Source organism: Sander lucioperca, chromosome 18 (genome assembly GCF_008315115.2).
Source record: "Sander lucioperca isolate FBNREF2018 chromosome 18, SLUC_FBN_1.2, whole genome shotgun sequence".
Lineage (NCBI taxonomy): Eukaryota > Metazoa > Chordata > Actinopteri > Perciformes > Percidae > Sander > Sander lucioperca.
Window position 1 is genome coordinate 16,109,531 of NC_050190.1, and position 19,716 is coordinate 16,129,246.

At 42.0% G+C, this 19,716-nt stretch overlaps 1 protein-coding gene across 4 annotated transcripts in view; it reads right to left on the reverse strand.

Moving 5' to 3' along the window:
• Nucleotides 1-19,716, reverse strand: part of col12a1a (collagen, type XII, alpha 1a) — a 57,568-nt gene that overhangs the window by 29,443 nt on the left and 8,409 nt on the right. For 2 of the 4 annotated variants that reach the window (XM_031288586.2, XM_031288584.2), the window contains exons 8-30: nt 19,507-19,680; nt 19,016-19,306; nt 18,288-18,890; nt 17,423-17,701; nt 16,916-17,191; nt 16,543-16,815; nt 11,586-11,855; nt 9,729-9,995; nt 9,285-9,477; nt 9,048-9,172; nt 7,191-7,340; nt 6,963-7,082; nt 6,684-6,848; nt 6,431-6,577; nt 5,695-5,834; nt 4,747-4,876; nt 3,738-3,883; nt 3,049-3,178; nt 2,717-2,853; nt 1,419-1,548; nt 1,177-1,316; nt 796-928; nt 551-583 (exon numbers count right to left, since the gene is read on the reverse strand). In XM_031288586.2, the coding sequence (XP_031144446.1) occupies nt 551-583; nt 796-928; nt 1,177-1,316; nt 1,419-1,548; nt 2,717-2,853; nt 3,049-3,178; nt 3,738-3,883; nt 4,747-4,876; nt 5,695-5,834; nt 6,431-6,577; nt 6,684-6,848; nt 6,963-7,082; nt 7,191-7,340; nt 9,048-9,172; nt 9,285-9,477; nt 9,729-9,995; nt 11,586-11,855; nt 16,543-16,815; nt 16,916-17,191; nt 17,423-17,701; nt 18,288-18,890; nt 19,016-19,306; nt 19,507-19,680 (4,452 nt within the window). The remainder of the gene's footprint in view (nt 1-550; nt 584-795; nt 929-1,176; nt 1,317-1,418; nt 1,549-2,716; nt 2,854-3,048; nt 3,179-3,737; nt 3,884-4,746; nt 4,877-5,694; nt 5,835-6,430; nt 6,578-6,683; nt 6,849-6,962; nt 7,083-7,190; nt 7,341-9,047; nt 9,173-9,284; nt 9,478-9,728; nt 9,996-11,585; nt 11,856-16,542; nt 16,816-16,915; nt 17,192-17,422; nt 17,702-18,287; nt 18,891-19,015; nt 19,307-19,506; nt 19,681-19,716) is intronic. The other 2 variants (XM_031288585.2, XM_031288587.2) reach the window with 2 other exon arrangements.

Sequence of the window (19,716 nt, forward strand, 5' to 3'; positions counted from 1 at the left end):
TTATAATTCACATGCACTTTATGGTAAAACCAACTGATTTGTATCAAGGATTGCAGCTTTAAAGAAGAAAAGACAATCCTTCCTCTGGGATTTTGTCTTTTCTGAAGCAGGGATGGATTCTCGTGAACAGCAATGGATTGATGGAAGGATGATTATGGATGGACTGATAAATGCATGGATGAATGCGATGGATAGATGATGGATGATGGAATGGGCTTCTTAACAAGGATTCAATTCCCTGTTTTGCAAGGCATGCATGGTTGAAATCTATCTTCAGCCATTTAATTTGTCATTTGACTGACAGATTCAGGAACAGCCATGGGATGAATGGTATGGGACAAACACAGACAAGGACAGACAGACATAATAAAATCAGCTGTGTCAGGTGCATCACAGCACCACTAGAGCGGTGGATGGGTTAAGGGCCTTGCTTGATGATGTAATGATGGTTGTACAATGAACAAAAGTGCTGATGACTGGTTGAAATAATAACATGCTTTCATCACTTGAAAGAAAAAGCATCCTCTTGCTTTACCACAAATATACTTACGTTTGTTACCATCATGTGTGGACCCTATAGGCACTAGAGGCAGAAATAGAAAGGCACAATGGGCATACCCTTTGCTCAACATTTCACTCAGCATATTTCCAATGGGTAAAATCGAAAGGTTAATCATTGGTCAGGCTTTAACTCAAAGATCCAACAGAGGTTCTGTCAAGCAACTGAAGCAAAACAGTGTTAACTAAAGTGATTGTTCAGTTGTTATCACAGAGCTGCTGGGGTGTGCATCTTACATGTCCTCTCAGTGCCCAGGAGATCCTCGCTCTCTGATTCATCTGGATAGATTGCTGTGACAGACACATCATAGGGCGTGTCTGGCTCCAAGTTCTCCAGAACGTGGGTTGTCTCATCACTGTTCAGAATGGCCTGATGAGGAAAACACAATCACAGTGTGAGGAAAAGTGCTTCAGGGAAATTCTAGCCAATAAAAACCAAAGGCAAGCAACACATATTAGAGTGATTATAATTAGACTGGTGCAAAAAGTCTGTTTTTTAGATGTTCCGCCTGGCTCCACTGGAGGTCTTTTTCAAAGAACTTCTGTGGGACTCGTCCAAAAAATACCTGCATGAATTATTAGGGATGTAAACATCTGGGACAGCTGGTTTTCTCTTACATATTGGAAGTTAGTATCTCCCTTCTTGGTCCAGCCAACGCGGTACATAGCCACGTCAGGAGCTCCATGCTCCCAGGTGGCTCTGAAGCTGGTCTGGGTAACTTCTGAGAATCGCAGGTTCTTTGGGGCAGGAACCACATCTAAAGAATAGTTGGAAAGAAGTTAGGTAGAATCAACCCCGGGGACAGTGCCCATTATTCACAATGTCATAATAATGACTTGAATTGAATTTTCAGTCTTACCAGTGATTGCATTTCCTAACATCGGTTGACCAGGTCCCTCATCATAGATGGGAGTAACAGTCAGGTCATACTCAGTCTGTGAAATCAGGTTATCCAATTGTCTGGTGGTCATGCTTCCTTCCACTTCCAGCTGTAGAACAATCAAACACGCTTGTTAAATATTATTACACAAAATCATTAATGAAAATATTTATAATGATCTGTGAAAGTACATATAACTTCAGATGTTTTTCTCTTCAGCCATGTTTTGCCAAGTCTTGCAAAACTTTAATTCCGTTCACAGCACAAGTTTCCAGGAACACTGGCAACAGAAGGAATGTGCTCCTAATAAGACACGTAGGAAATTTGACCAGAAGGTATGAAACTGTGCTTGTTTCCAGAGGAGAACAGGAACAAACAAGACGCACCACAAACAAGCAACAAAAACAAAAAAGATGCAGAAAAAACCCCACCTGGAATACATATAGGAAACACCACACCGCTTTCACTGCTCTTGATCCTATTACGTTTTATTTGCTAAATTTCAAGAAATTAAATTTCAGGGATTCATTCTGAACACCCATTAACTTGAACAGTTGATGTATGTTTGTGTGATCTTTTGCATTATTTGAGTTATAGGTCTTAGAAGACACCATACCTGCCTCTCTGGAATAGCAGACGGAATATGGCCTGCGGTCTGTGTTGTGAGTTGCATACTGTCACTTGTTGGACTCTATCACATAATCCATTAGGTCAAACATGACATTCTGCTACTTTCTGAGCAGTAAGCTTTTCCTCCCTACACTGTGAATTTTTGCATCCTCTGCCCATGAGTCACTTTCACATGTGTGTTTCCATCAGAGGAGCTTTGAGGATCACCTCCACCTGATTTATGGCTAAGGAAGTAGCAAAAAGCAGACCACAGAGTTTGCTGCTGTAGCCCAAGTACTCCTAAAAGGGGACATGCAACCATAAAGTAGCTGTCCAATCCACCCTTTAACCCCCGCAAAAAACATATTCTGATAGTTTCATAATCTTTTCATTGGACTCGAAAACATTCCCTAAACTCCATCCAACCAGCTGCAATCTCCATTATGTGGTCTCAGCTAAAACATAAAGGGATCAGTGAAAAATATTTATATAAATTCATCACCATCAAAGCTAATGGCTCAAACAGACAACAGGCAATAAAAGTTCGTAAGGAAAACATGCGAGTATAGGACTAGTAAAAACATAGTCTGCTAACAACTTTACGTTTACATGTATTCTATGGCTTTAGTAGGAAAAGAAGAGCTAAGCAGGATTGGAACCAAGCTCACTTCTTTAGCATCTCCATCCTCAGGCTTGTAGGTGACAAGGTACTTGCGAACAAGACCAGGAGCAGCATCCCAAATAAGCCTCATGGTGCTGTGGGTGACGTCACGAACTGTCAGTTTGCCCGCAGGTGGCAGGGGCACTGAAAATGTGGCAGATGGTTAGTATTAGTTTCAGGATTATAGTTAAGCAGTTTTAAAGACAATGTTGAGTCCACAATGGCCCCCATAAACCTACTGCCATATATAATCATTAAACACACTATATCAGCTCCATGAACTACTGTATGTGCTACATAATAAAAATCAACATATGATTCAGTTCCCACAGTACATACGGGTGACTCCCTGCTTGGTCAGTGGTTCACTAGCTGACTCTCCATGCAGGGCGAAGAGGGAGAGTGAGTAAGCCGTGTTTGGGAGTAACTTCACCAGCTGGACATCAGTTGTATCTCCTCCCACTCTGATCTGCAACAGGACCAGACCAAACCAACAACATAGGGTCAGAGGGGAAGTGGATGACAGGGACTCCTCAGTGACTTAGATAGAGACATTTGGATGAGAAGAGTGGGAGAAATATTCTGGTTGCGGCACATCTGCCGATTCCGGTTACGACCCACTGGGTTTGACACCTTATGAACAAATGATGATGTTCCCTTGGCAGAGTGAGCTCATGGTTCACCCAGCCCTTTGTGACCAACAATGTTCCTCTGTATTTTCCCTTTTGCCTTGTGTGCTGAATGGTGAGGCGAACACTGGTGGCTTTGTTATGTGATTTCAGTGTGTGACGTCTGTATTTTGTCAAGAACTGCTGACAGCAGATTGAAGTGTTTGGTCACTTACAGTGTTTAGAGGTGTGTTTGTGTGTGTGCAGTGAATATGAGTGCATGCAAGCATGTGTACACCCATAAACATGTGCATATGTTCATTTTTTCCTTGTCGAAATCTGTTATATCCACAGCTGATTGGCCGTATGCCCTTTCATTCACTCACACTGTGTTCTCAGTGTTCCGGTGATGTCTCTTACCTCCTGCTCGACGGTGGGCTGAGTGGCATTGATGGCGCTGTAGAGCAGCATGTAGCCAGTAGCACCCACCGCCTCCTCCCATCTCACCCGCATGGTGGTGGTCTGCTCATCATAAATGTCCATGCTCCTCACGGCAGTCAGGGGCACTAGATAGCCAGGCAATGATGTTAAAGGCAACACATGGCACAGTAAAACTGAGGGAAATATTCAATTTAGCAAATATACATCTACACTAACAGGGATACCTTCAAAGAACTTCTTTTAAACGTTTATTTGATTGCAGACAGTTTCTCAGACCTATTTGTACGCCATTCACACTGTGCATCTCAACATCAGTGCTGTTTTACATGTGCTTTTATAGATACTATATAACACTATTAAATTGCTGCCACTCTAGAAAGAACACCAGTAAAGAAATTAACAACATCTTAAAAGAAACAAAGAAATAAGTCCAAATTGCGCTTGAACCCCAGTGTAATCGTGTAAATTGCCTTTGAATTTACATCCAATTAAGATTTACTATTGCTATCTTTTTGCAGCCACATATGGTTTCATAAACAAGACTAAGATATATATATATATATATATATATATATATTACCTTTGAACGTTTAGTAATGGAGACAACACAGGAATCACAGTCACTGAGTGCATACAATTTCTATTATGTCATTATACTGAGCCAGATAGAAGCGATGGAGTATGACTCAAAGGGAAACTACTGTTCATAGGACTAAAGGATGGAGGTTCATGAGTGCTCTAAAACTGATGAAATTTTAAACTGCTGTTCTTTGACACCCACGTTTATCTTGGTTTCCTTAAGTGGGAAATGGTCACATCTGCGACTAATGATCAAAGACCTGTCAGACGATTTTTGTTAGTTTAGTTTAGGTAGTTTACATTCGCACTGACATCTTTCACCCTATATGGATTTTTATAAGTGGATCTCTTTAAATCAAACTGATGGGCCTAGATGTAAGCCAAAAAAAGCCAGAAAGAGAAGACATACGTGTGGTCTCAGTTCCTTTGAGAGGCTCGCTGCTCTCCTCTCCCACCACTGAGTAGACGTTGACCAGGTACTCTGTCAGAGGGTTAAGGCCCTGAAGAACCACTGTGGTTTCAGTGCCATCCACAAACACCTAATACAGAGGGGATCGTTAGAAAAACGCAGCTAAAGGAGTCATCTGTAAGAGTCTTGAATTTGTTTTTGCAGTGTCTTTGATACAAAGCTTTTATTCATTGAGTGTCTATAGATACTTTCTGAAAATATTCTGGATAAATACCTTATGTATACATGCGTGAATATATATTTTGCAGTCTCATATAGTACAGTGGTAAGGTGTGATAATCAATTTAGAAGCACAACAATCAAAAGCTATATGTGTTCACTGGATTGACTTGAGTATTTTGTAAAGCTCTCCAGAAATCCATCTGACAAGTTTTTACTGGACTAAAACTCAAGCAGCATATGCTTCACTTTCAGATCCATAAACAACAATAAAACCTCATCCACTATGTTCACTATTAAACAAAACCATGGGAGCTGGACAAAAAACAAACATCTCCTCCATGTAATTAGATTCAGACACCACAAATGCATCTATTCCACACATTGACGTGGAGCCAAGCCCCTGCTGGCCAATGGAGCTATCACTCACAAAGTCATTATTTGCTTTCTAATCCTCTAAACTGAGGGCTGTGTGTTTTTGTTTCCTTGCCCTGTGTCAGATCGTAACGTAATTAGACACACAAATAGTGAGAGGCCAACACAAACAGGAGGCTGGAAATAGAAGTTTAAATGGAGCTTCCCATTAGTCTCAGAATCAGTGGGTCAGGACACATTAAAGCCAACATCCCCTCAACACCCACACAGGAAGATGAGCTACAATTTTTTGTGTGATTATATTAGTGAAAGTAGAGACATTTTTTAACATTGTACTGTATGTGGCAGGTATACCTGTTGTGGGCGTCCAGACGAAGTCATGTACTCCACGCGGTACTTCTCCACCGGGCCTTCAGGGGCGGTCCAGGTGGCTCGGAAGGACTGGTGAGTCACTTCTGATGTCACCAAGTCAGTTGGAGCACCGGGTGCACCTCCTATTCAGATGTAAGCATCAAAAGACAGAAACTGTAATATGGGCCATCACCGTGAACATTATACAAAGTCATGCAAAAGCATGACTGTTCCACCATCTGTGCATTTTTTATAAACTTTACATTTCTGAGCAGTTTCATGGTTATTTGATATTCGGTTATATACAAGGAAACTGGAAAAAATAAATAAATGTGGCAACAGATAAAAGCCTATTTAGTAACAAGTCCTAACAGATCCTTGTACATGCCACAGTACTCATCAAGACTATAAAGCCATATCCTCTCCAAGGAGTTCCCCTAGCAGCTTTTTAATTTGATTAGGGAGCAGACACTTTCCTATTCCAGGGAGGCAGAAAGAATATTAGGGGAAGAAGAAAATAATAGATTTACAATTATTTCCAAAAGCTTGGCTGGTTCTTTGCTTCTGGTGTTGCTTTCCATGGTGGGCCAGACTGTATACACCATATTTATACTGCTTATCAAATGTCTAGGAATTGAGCAGTTGGCATCTGTCCTTGCAATCCCGTGTACTGTTCCACAGTAATTAATTTACTTTGATCAGTCAGCTGTGTGCATTTTTGATGTAAGCTCATACATACCTGGACCCTTGACACTGTTACAGAGGTTATCAGTAAGGTTGTCAACGATGTCCAGCAGGAAGGAGAAGTCAGCAACGTTGTACATGTGAATACTATCTGGATCAGAGGCAATGGACCTCAACTCATTCTCATCAGCATTCTTCACACCTAAAGAGCAATAAGGTAGACAGTAGCCATCAGCCCTTTGATACATAAGACAATTTGACTTCATACAATGAGTTTGTGCAGACGCACAGAACTGATCTTCACTTACCGATGGCATAGAGCTCAATGTCCTGATCGCGCAAGTTCTGAGAGTTGAGGATGACATCGTCCTGGGATTTGCCATCAGTGATCAACACACCGATCTTTCTAGAGTTGGGTCGCATCCCGACATTCTCTTTGAAATTGTTCTGGAGTAGATAGTTCAAAGCCAGACCTGCAATGAAGACATCAAAGTTCATTTTTCTGAATTTTTTTTTATAGTCGCACATTATACAAATGTACTACTGTGCTTGTAGAAGTCGAAGTGGCATTGCTGCTAAATAGATACCAGTCAGGGTGTTTCCTCCCTTGTAGGGCAGGTTAGCTACAGCATCCAGGAGAGAGTCCCGGGTTTGATGAGCATCCAAGTGCCATTCAGTCTTTGGGTCGCCACTGTACTGAGCAAGACCTGAAGAAACCAAAAAAACATTTGTTATACAAATGCAAAGAGACCTCTTTTTTGTTTTATTACTAATAACCAGTTGACTGTAAATGCTCTAATTCTGGGTACACCCACCAATTTGGACTCTTTCAGGGCCAATGTCAAAGACTCCCACCATACGGGCGATGAAGGCTCGAATGGTCTTGAAGTTGAGACGTCCGATACTCCAGGAGCCATCCACCAGCAGCACAATGTCAGCTTGTGCATTGGTCTTACACCTCACCTCTGAGAGGGCAACATGTCAGTGTTTTAAATCGGACGAAATTGAAAGGTAAAAACAAAAGAGAAGTCCATGTTCATGTACACACTGTGGTGCGTGTGGTGAAGTGCAATGAAAGAGGTGCTCAAAGAGGTGTAAGAGGTAAAGGAAAGAAGATGAGAAGAGGTCTATGACATACAATTTCATTTTAGGCATTGGACCAAACTAAATAACATTAAAACATGTCCCAAGGTGCTAAACAAACAACATATTCACAAGCAAGTAGTAAAACATTCCATTTTTTCTGAAGGTTTTTTATCAGATAACTTTTATTTTCCAGGTGTTGTAATTATTATCTTCTCGTCTTGTGGCATGTCGAGGCAGTATTTCCCTCGGTTGTTCTTTTCAGATCCACGAGTTAGTTGCAGGAGCAAATCAGGCGAGTACACCCTTAATGGCCTGTGACATATCAAAGGCCTCCATGGGAGATATTACTGTGCCCTCCAGAGCAGCAAGGTAATAATCAGATCCTGTTTTTCCAAACATCTGTGTGATGATATGGAAGGCATCCGATCCTCTGTACCTAAAAGAGGGCTGCAGATGTGCATTGGAGATAGGCAGATGTTGCACTAACTGCCACTGTCTGCAACTGAAAACAGGTTACATGTTTGATTTACAGATTGGTTTGCTCACACAGAAAACCCAAACCCAGGCCCCATGACAACAACCAGCTGTCAAGCTTAGCCTGATAGAAAGAGAGACTACAGAGAAAGCCTGCAGAGGTGCAAGAAGCTGTCCAAAGAAGGAATAATATCTGAGACTGCTGACTATCCATTGGCTAGTATAAAAAATGTAAAAGGGAAAAATTATGTAAAAGGTACATTGCGGCAATAACTAATGTTCTACTGTAATTTAAAATAGTTCTTAATGAATTAGGACAAGGAATAAAAGAGAATGTTACTTAGGACTTTTGCCACACCATCAACTTTCTTTGCCCACAAGCTCCAGAGATTTGTTGAGAACTGGCCTGTTGTCAAAAGATGATACATAGGGCAGTGAGATTCTCTCACCTCCTCTAATTTATCTTCTGGAGCTGTCACCTAATCTGCATCTGCCTCCTTATCAGGACCGGGCCTGCCTCCTTATTAGAAGCGGTCAAGTTGACCTTTCCAGTTCCTTCCAGCAAACACAATATTTTTCCTCTTTTCTCACTTTCGCTCTGACTCATGAGGTAGTAAAAACATTTTATAACTGCAAACAGATTAAATGTGAATGGCTCGAATCTACACTGGCCTGTACTTGGACTGGAAATAAAAAGCGGAAGCCCAAAGTGTCACAATGATGAAAGCGAGAAAAGGGCAGACAGATGAAATAGCCATTACATCTGTTATTTCGCGAGACAATTAGCTTTGAGGAAAGGCATTCAGAGAAACGCTTCAGCTTTTATGGGGAATGGGTTTAGAGCGTATTTTCCTTAGCAAAAATTTACTATGTGATACGGTCTCCAATGTTTGACTGTTGCTGCCCAGAGACATTACATACTGGAGACGCTGCCTTAAAGGTGATGACAGATGAGTAACAGAATGACTAAAACCATTTCAGTTGTTCGTGTTCTACTTAGTTTTAGGATAAAAATGCTTAATCTGTTATTCCTTTGATGATATAGCATATTTCTATAATATATTTATATATACATATATGTGGCTTGTATAATAGAATATTAGATATTTTACCTGGTGCCTCATAAGGAGGAGGCTCAGGTTCGTCAGAGAGAGTAGTTTTCTCCTCTCCAGCCAATGGCATACTCTCTCCTCCATCAAACATACCAAACACACTCACGCTGTATTTGGTACCAGCTCTGTAGACCAAAAAAAAAAAGATCTTAGATTATTATTTTGTACATGATATACTGGAGAATTTTGTTCAAAGTTCATATGACAATGAGATTCAAAATGAGAAATCAGCCAAACCTGAGCTCCTCTAACACCACAGTGTTGTCATAAGGACCAACCAGAAGTTGTCCCAGGTCAATGTCTTCGCCTACAGGGTGGAAAGTGACTTTGTAGCCCTTGACATCGCCAGGAGCATGGTCCCAGGTTACACGGAAACTGGTCTTGGCGGGCTCTGAAGTCTGGAGGTTTCTAGGACCTTTGTAAGGCGACACTAGGGCGAGAAGAGAAAAGTGTAGATTGACTAAATGATACAGAATTGAATGATGAACTATTCCAAGTGCTTTATAATGAGGAAAAGAACACTTAAGTACTGAGATATTTCTTTAATCATTTAGTATGAGATGAGATGGTTATGAATGTTATAAGGATGTGGTTGAGTTTGTAATGGATAATCAAACTTTTCCTAAACTTGGCAACAGAAAGAGCAACATTTGTGGTTTAGTGAATGATAAACCAACGTACGTGTTGTTCCTTCGCCTTGCCTTGCTTTGCCTTCTCCTGAACGGTAAACAGGCAGAACAGTGATGTCATAGGTGGTAAGGGGGGTAAGGCGTCTCAGCACAGTAAAATTGGTGCCACCGGGCACCTTGGCTGCTAGCTGGCGGCCTCCTTCCTTGGGTTTGTAGGTAACGCGGTAGTTGAGTACATTTCCAGGGGCTGGTTGCCATGTCACCTTCATGCTCTTCTCTGTCTCCTCAGAGACAACAATCGTTCTGCTAGCGGCTGAGACTGCAAGGAGGGGAATAAAGGAACAAAGGTTAAAAGAGGAGAAATGATGAATGGATGGTCTGAGGGAAAATGTAGATTTTGGGCCTTGTTCAGGTGGGAATCTGGGCTAAATGTGTGCTTAACCACGTATTTTTCCAGTATACCTTTGGAAATATAAGCAGCATGGCTTTCCTGTCCTGCTGGTAAGTAAACTAAACAGTAACATGCTTGGCTACCCCACAGTCTTTCATATGGATTTCTGCTCAGTTTCCACATGCGTGTGCACACAAACTTGCCCAAATATTTCTGATTTTCAGAAGTATACATTAAACAGGCCCAAATTGACATGATTGATCATGTTTAGTTGGCGGGTTGGGGAGCCAGACTCGGATGTCTTGTGAATTTGAGCGAAGCCACAGTTCTCATTTTCCATTGTGCTCAACAGAGTGTTTCTTATTTTCAGAGCAGGAAGGGCAAGTGTGAATTGTCAGAGACCTCGAAATGAGCTGCGGAAAATATTCAGAAAACTCTACTTCAGAGGGATAACTTTTATTAACGGAAAAAAACCAGCGCATCCAAGTTTGCCGTGTGTGGCTCAGCCCAAAGAGACCTGTGATTTGTGTAGAGCATGAGAAAAGAGAGCAACAGATAGTGGGTGTAAAGCGAAGAAAGGTATGTGAACATTTTGGTTGACAAAGCTGTCTCATGGTTGTGTTTGGTGTATATGCCACATTTCTTGCTTGCCAGAATCAATAAACAATAATGATGGTTGGAACTGTTTTTCCTTGAAAACATTCCATTTCACAAACTGGTGGATAAATTCCCTCCCAACTGGTGCGATTTTCCGCTCAATGTGCTTTTCTCATCCAAGCATGAGTGCAGTCTAACAAGGGAGAGGCCAGTGTCTATCTGTCCTGCATCTCCCATGAAAACCGGGTGCAGGTGTGCTGGACATTACGTCACCTCTGCACATACATATTAACACGCACAGTCTTAAAGATGTGCATACGAAGACTCTATATTCTTGATGGCTCAGGCGAATGCCAACAGCTATGACGTTATCTCTTAGCTCAACACAGTTAAGTGTTGGTGACAGATCTCTGTTTCTACATAACACCCAAAAATGGGACTTTCAGCGAGACTGTATTTCCTGGATCATTTTTATTTAAACCTGTGTCACTGCGCCATTTTTCGTAGTAATGATCGCCTATATCTCTAACTTTACAGCCATATGAAAAGATGTGATATATGTGTTTATGACAAGAACGTCTAGTCCTGCATTCCTGGACTGCAGTCCTGCAAATGATCTTCTTAACAGTTACACATGGAAGAAAAGTGCAACTGTCCCTTTATGGTCATAGAGCTTTCATTGCCTTAATGCTTTTATGGGCGTAGAGTTAAATCACACTTACCTTAGCTTCACACTTTCTAGGTAACCCCAAGATGAGACATTCAGAAACTCACAACAGGAAAATAAGAGAGGAGGAAAGCATTGGAAAAACACCAAGAAAAAGAAAGATGGGCGCAGATGTAGAAAATGAAGAGGGGAGAGAAGTGAAGGATAAGGAATAAGTGTATGGTGGAAGAGTTAAAGTAGGTTAAGTAACTAACCATCCGTGGTTTCCTCTCCAACCAATGGCTGACCCTCTCCACTGCCATAACCAGCAAACACAGAGACCTGATAACGTGTCTCTGGGGTGAGACCCTCCAGAACTGTGGCTGTGGTGTCTCCTTGTATTGTCTTTTCTCCGGCCTCTTCAGTGAACCGAGACGTCCACTTGATCCGATACTGACGAACATTACCGGGGGCCGCGGCCCAAGACACAGCAAAACTGGTGTCAGTGACGTCTTTGGTCACCAAGTCTCTGGGTGAACCAAGCTCTGTAGATAAAAAAAAAAGAGGAACAGCATTATAAACATAGTCAGCCTCTGCGTAATGGATACAGAAACGGAAAACAAGAAGCACTATAGCTTTACTTTTGTTTACCTAAAGAATTTCCTCAAGTTTATTTTGTTTTGAGCTGCTGTGATGCATAATAATTGAACTAAGATGGTAGTGTTAGTGCAAAGGTACAAAAATGCAGCCCAGTGATGGCTTTGTCCAGGTGGTGTTGATTTCCAGTGCAGATATATGGAGGTTTGAGGAAGTGAGCGAGACACACAATGGACAAAACTAAGAACCCCAGCGCTAAACCATGAACAATCATTCATCTGTCTCTGCTTTAACCCCTCAGGATCTGTTCGAACAACCTGATTTTCTCCCTTCATGATCAGAGACTGTTGGAAAAATCTCTGCAAAACTAATCATAAATCACATATCCTCAGCGCCTCTCCCGGCTGCACTTTAATTTTCCATCGAAACAGAGGAAACCCGATCTGCAAAAGTGTATTTGCTACAATTGCAGATGTTGCGCTCTCCTTTTCTCCCCTTCACTCACTTTTCTTGAGAGACGATCATGAAAGGAGGAAAGGCACAGAAATACAGTGGAGGGAATTTTGTGGTGGTGTTTCGTGATGGGCAGCCAGCACATGCTTGGCTGAGAGAAATGCTCATGTTGAGATGGACTCTCAACACTCAGGTCTGGCTGCCATAAAGAGGAGCTGCATCTACCATAGGAGGATACACTGCCACACATAGCCTCCCACACAACCTCTGGGATCCTGATCCTGTATCAAGCCCCTAAGCCCCTACATGCCAGCACCTAATGGCAGACAGAGCAGTGCAGCTGGGTGGTCTCTCTCAAACCTCATTCATCAAACCTCACCAAATAAAGTTTAACAAAAAGGCCAAATGCAAAGAATGAGATGCATCACAAATGTACCAAAAGTGTAATGCATGATCATTTTGAAATGTTAAGCGACTGTACAGCATAAAAGGCAGCCACGGTGTCTATCTGTCACCCTATGAGACCTTCTCAGCATCCATCTATTACAGATGAATTGTAAACTGATCTGAACAGCAATAACAGCAGCAACCCTGCCTGCCAAGCAGAGCGATCTGTACCTTGAGAGCGGACGCCAGATATGAAGAGTAATGGCCACGACCACAAACTAATGTAGAGTTCCAAATTTTGGAAGGACCATTAAAACAGTGTGGGCCACTTATATATATATACCCTGATCAGTTTATCAAAAGGGTTATCCTTGCCAAAGGCAAAGGATGAACTTGACTGACTTTTCCGGCTGTGTGTGAACCAAGCAGGGAAGGATCATAAGATAATGACTTCTGCAGATAGTGGCTCACTTTTCATCAGTACTTGCAGACAAGCTTAGGGGCCACTTCTGGAAGCAAAGCCCACATACATAAAACACATGGTCCACAGACCTAGCAAAAGCTTTGGTTTGCATGTAATATATGCATTTACACAATATCAGTGTATAAATTGTCATTTTTTTCATTTGATGTTTGGTTACAAGCAGTATTTCTTTTTTGGGTTGTTAAATAGAAGAGTTAAAGAGGCCTCTATAAAGATGTGTACAAGCAATACAATAATATTACAATATAATTTCATGCTGATTAAAACATGTCCTTATCTTACTTTCCTTCTCAAGCCCCCAAACTGCATCTCACCCTTCAAGAAGAAGGGTACTCTCAAATTATAACTTTGGACAAGACCAGATCACAAACTCACATTAAGGCCTCACCCAATTTTTTTGAAAAACCACATATGACACAACTGACGATCAGCTAAGAGATTTCCTGCCGTGCATGTGCTGACATAACCTTCACATCTGCAGCCAAAGACGCCTAAAGCTTGAAAATATAATAAATGACTACACTTAAAAAAAAAAAAAACATCAAAATGCCCGCAGGCTAAGAAAATGCACATGAAACACTACCAGCTCATGCTCTGAAAATTATCCTAATCATTTTATATGGCTGTTGGATCCCCCACTCCATAGACATAGTAAGTGAACTCCAAAATCACTGCAGCAAATAATTTGTTCCTTCAAAGTGCCATCTCAGCACTGGCACCCTTCCCCTCCTTTATTGCTCTTGGTTCACTAAAACATACATCTGCGCCACAGAGATGAACCGTTCATTGTCTTTGTGCCAAGGTTGCCTGCCTCTGGCCTATTACCTCAAAGGACCTTTAGAGTGGTGGAGAAAAACAGTCTGGCGGTACCACTACCTAAAACTTCCCAAAGGCATGAGTTTAAAAGGAAATCACATCAATATGCTACAGTTTCACCTGCTGTTGTGCTGCTCTCTAAGTTAAAGATAGTAAAATAATCGCCTTTAACACATGTGAAAACATTTGCTGTGTCACCGAAGTAGTTAATTGTTTGAGGTATTGGTGCAATGGCTGCTTCAGGGGCTGAACATATGACCCCTAATTATTATGGGCTGAGCTTTTTATCCACCCTGAAGCATTCTGGTTCACACTTTGAAGAACTCTTTTTTTCTACCCCTCCTAGCCCTCTCTCTGTGCCTCTTCCTGTCTGTTGCCCCACCCTGGGAGAAGAAAAACAGACAGTTCTCCCTTTGACCAGACATCTCACACAGCTTTTAAGGTCCTCTTAGGTAACATCTTCCACATGCTGGATAAAACTCCCTCTTTTTAAGTAAATCATGTTTGCTATGTTTGTGTATAATATCCACATTTGGGACATTCATCTAAGCATTCGCTATGACACCTACTTTGTCCTCCTTCTGACTCATTTCAGGATGTTATAATTCTGTCCTACTCAAGGCTTCTGTGTTGGCTACCATGCACTGTTAGCCACAAGGGATGACTTTGTGCAAGACGCTCTTCCAGTTCTCGCCTACATGGACTTCACAGAGAGAGTCACTCAAAGTGAGTGGCACTCAAAACAATGAGATCAGTGTTGAGGCTTCTTGACGTCATGACAGCTATATAAAGCTGGCTAAACAAAGTGCTTTGTCATGGAGATGTTTTCCTGTGGGGGTGTATGGTTGATGACAGCACAGATTTGACATGTGGAAAATGAATAAACACTAGTCCTTTGGTCAATGTTTCTTTTTCTTTTCGCATTCTTGCACTCATCAAAATGTAAACAGACATGCATTATTCCAGTTGTCAATTCATGGTTGAAAAACCTCTACAGGACACAGTTTGAGCCAAAGTTCTCTTACTCAACCTAGCGCACAGGTCCATGTGGTCTGCAATAAATGTCCCTGTTAAATAGAGACAGGCCCGTCACTGAGAACCTCACTACTGCCAGGAGTGTAAGGAGGCGACATCAAGGAACAAGAACTCCACTCTTTCTATTATGATGAATAGAATAGCTTTGGTGTGTCCGTGTGCGCAAATTGCTTTCAAAGAGGAGTCTTTTCAGGTTGAGCTAAGCACGGACACGATTAAAGACAGCCACTGTGCTGTTTTCATCTTGGTGCACACAAGTTTGACTAAAACAAAGTAAAGTTGTTGTTTTTTATATTGCTGTTCTCTGATCCTCAGTCTAATGCACAGCCCAGGCTATTAAAGATCATTCCATACAGCACAGCATAGCGAGGCTAACTCCACACTATAATAAAATACATGGTCAGGTAAGCTCTTCTGATATCATAGTTTACTGGTTTAGCAGCCATAAATGGAACTGACTGAAATCCAGATAAATTCTCCTCTGTGAGATACAGTACCCTGGTTGTTGGTTTGTGCTCCAGAGCTAAAACCTCCCCCCTTCTCTCTCAAAATAGATCTTTTTGACTTCCTTTCCTGTGGTGTGACACTACAACAATCTCTCCTCCGACTCTGTGTGAAGACAACAGAAGACCTGCCCCCTGCCTATAAACATCTATAGACAGGAAAAAGATGATCAATCACAGATTTGTATCTTTGGCTTTAGTTAACCCAGGTAACCCATAGTGTGATGACCATTGTCAGATGCACTGAATTTGAGAAGGTCACCAATCACTTATTATACATTCAAAAAATGTAATAATATTTGACAGTAATACTCAAATTCCAAATATGTCTTATTAACCACTGTAAAACAACACATTCTATGTCTCAGACAGGCCAAGATGTAAAGGTATTACCCGGCAGGCATATGGCTGTCAACGTCTGTTCCAAGCCATTTCATAAGTTCTCTAGGTTTACAAGCATCCCCCACCCATTTTCATCTCACTGCCTTCATGGGCGGCAAAGCTACCCAAACCTTTGCCAAAAGAATTACATCAAGTGCCACATTCCTGTCTTTTCCCCTCTAACCACAGCCCATATACTCAACCAACCTTGCAAAGTAAAAGCCCAACTTCCTTAATTCTGATGTGAGAAATACCAGATGGTACATTCTTGGGGGACTTGGTGGGAGACAACTGGCCTTATTTCACTGGGTTTACATCATGCAGGCTCTCATTAAATTAATATAATATAAACCATAATTGAAAACAGCACATGTACATGCCTCAATCTCAGATTTTCCTTGCATCTTAAAAAAAGCTGAACACAATAATCCATTTGTCCACTCAGCAGTACCCACTTGCTAAGCTAACAGCCACAAAGCATGCCTCACATTTCTTTCACACATTGGCCATAGAAATACTCCTACCTTGTTTCAAAGGTTTCAAATTAGACATTAGCAATTTAACATTCTCCCTTACCTTCTAAAGTGGTTCCTGTGCCCAAAAGAGGATCACCCAAACCAGAAGAGTAGCGAGCACTAACAAACAGCTCATATTCAGTAGCTGGTTGGAGGTTCTTCAGCACAGCTTGGGTAGTATCTCCCTTGACGGATATCTCCTTCCTGTCACCGCCTTCGGCAGGTTTGAAGGCAATGCGGTACTGAAGGACATTTCCTGGAGCAGCCTGCCATGCAAGCTTCATTGTAGATATTTTCTCGTCAAATACGCGAAGGTCACGAGGAGAACCACGGACTGAAAGCAAACAAAAATGGATCAGACACTAATTCATAACTATTGTGCAGAAACCCAAGCTCCACATAGCTCCAAAAAAGATGTAGTTTTCCTGACTCACCTTCCTTGGTGGTTCCATCTACTTGCATCTCGTTCCCTACACCTGTAGCATACTCAGCAGACACAGACACACTGTAGGTGGTAATAGGGAAGAGCTCTTGGAGAACTATGGTAGTCTCTGGTCCAATGGTTTGGGCCTCTAGTATTTCCCCAGTACCACTCTGTGCGACATAGGACAGACGATATCTGATCACTGAACCTGGAGCAGCTTGCCATGACACCCGGAAACTGTTGGTTGTCTCCTCTGTAACTCGTAGGTTTTGTACTGTCCCTTGCTCTGAAAAGGAAAGAATATTTTAGATTCTAAATATATTTTGTGAAAGAGGGGCAGATTATAGAAGATTAATCTTCTTTCTGCTCCTTTTCATTCACGACTTGAAATGTGGTGTTTGCATTAAGTTGTTTGTTTGTTTAATTAAGTTTATTACTTATATAAATAAATAAATAAATTCTCAGATATTCTCATTTTGATTACTATTACAGCATGATCGAAGTAAATCTCTCTTACCTTCTAGAGTGGTCTCTTCGCCAGTCAAAGGGAAACTGTCTCCTTTGTCATACTGAGCAAAGACGTTGACCTCGTAGGCAGTAAGGGGGAATAGGTGGGGCAGAACGACTGTGGTGGTATCACCCGGCACTGCCATGGAAATGTAGTCTCCGGTGACGTCTTCAGCCTTCCGGAAACGCACCAGGTAAGACATGACATTGGAAGTAGGAGCTGTCCAGGTGGTACGGAAGCTTCTGGAGGTAATCTCAGAAAATGCCAAGTCAGTGGGTGGAAATAGACCTGAAAATAAAAGGTTGCTTGTTATGAATGTATGTCATTAAAAGGCAGTGCACAGGCCCAAGTCATGTAAAAGTTTCAAATTAGTACTACCATGATCATATTAAACCATAAATCTGTGAGAATTATGGGGCTACTGTAGCTATATTTTATTCCTTTCTCCTCTCTGCCCATGCATGTCCATGGGCATTACCTCCAATTACTGGCAGCAATAAAACGTTAAAGCGTTATTGTAACCTTGTTCATCTAACAAGGTTAAAACATTTTGGTATGTTTATTGGCAGGCTATGGTCAAATGACTTGATTTAATGTAGCTTGTGCCTTGCCTTACAGCAGTTTATGTTGTATTATACTGCTGTGTTTCACTTTTTCTCAATTACATTGGCTCTTTGTCATAATACCAACTCCTAAAGGCCTGGCCAATTGACAAGTCAGATGGTACAGTGTCTAATAAGAACAGTATTGACATTACAATCATACTTTGCAAATGGTAGTCATCCAAAACTGATGCCAAGAAGTTATGGGAATATCATGTGGCTACACTCATGGTCATAGTTATTGCGTTTAGATATTCTATCCTCCGACTTACTTCTCTTTTTGATGTTGAGCAGCTCCTGTTCAATCCTCAGACAGATGGACTGAGTCAGCTCCTTGGAGATCCTCTGGAAGGCATCAAAGTCCTCCACCTCATAGACGTGAGTGTCTGATGGTTGATTAGCAATGGCCTCCAGCTCTGTCCTCACTGCATCCTTCACACCAACAGCAAAGATCTCCACGTCAATATTCCTCAGGCTGGTTGCCGCATCCTTAAACGAGTCTGATGACTTTCCATCTGTGATCAGGACCATCACACGGGGGACATTCTGTCTCGCTCCGCGGGCAGGTATAAAGACCTTCTCCCTGACATAGTTCATGGCCTTGCCAGTGTTAGTGGAGCCTCCACGGTAGGGGAAAGTGCGCACAGCTTTGACAACAGCATTAATGTCATTGTGGGTGTTAAGTGCAAACTCAGTGTGCGGATCGCGACTATATTGGACCAAGCTAATCTGGACCTTGTTGTGTCCAATGTCAAAGGCAGTAACCAGAACTTCCAAGAAGGCACGGACTTTGGCAAAGTTTTGTAATCCAATACTGTACGAGCCATCAACCAGTAGAACCACATCAGCCTGTACATCCACTCCCAGAGAGCACTCTGCCAAAAGTCAAGAAATGGGTCATTTAAAGGCCTTTCCATAATAATCAGGATAAAGAACAAGAGACTCTGAGTATATCTAAGAATAGTCAAAGAAAGATGTCATACACAACAAATCATCTTACCTGTTGACACCTTGACAGGCTGGGTCTTCTCCATTGCCATGACGGCTTCACTGGGAGTCAGACCTTTGAGGGCATTCAGGATAATCTCATACTCAGTCTCAGGGGAAAGGTCACGGACATTGATGGATGTCTGGGTGGGCCCAATGTACAGCTCTTGGCGTTTCATTCCAGGTAGCATTGGGTTGAGGGTGAGCTTGTAGCCCGTGATTTCCCCCAGGGAGGGATCCCATGTCACTCTCATTGACTTAGATGCAATTTCTGTGACTTGCAGGTTAGAGGCTGGCTCCACCACTGGGAAAATTTGCAGGAAATGTATAATTACATGAGCTTTCAAGATGTATTCGGCATCAAGATGTTTGCCGGGCTGTGAGTTAACAATGGCAGTACTATCTTCCAATAGGACAGTCCTAGTAGGACAAGTTCATGTCAAAGCCATAGAACCTAATATAATGTAACACAAGTGATTAAGTGATTAAGATCTTTTGACTTACTTTCTTCTCCGCTGACCAGAGCGCTGAGCTGCTCATCAACACCGGAGCACACCTCTGTGATAATCTTTTTCTGTACCTCCTGGATCAGGTCAAAGTTGGGAACATTGTACACATGTTTGCTGTGAGGTGTGGAGGCAATTTCCCTTAGCTCATCCTCATCTGCTCCTTTGATACCTGAGGGGGAAAATGTGAACTACATCAAGTCATATG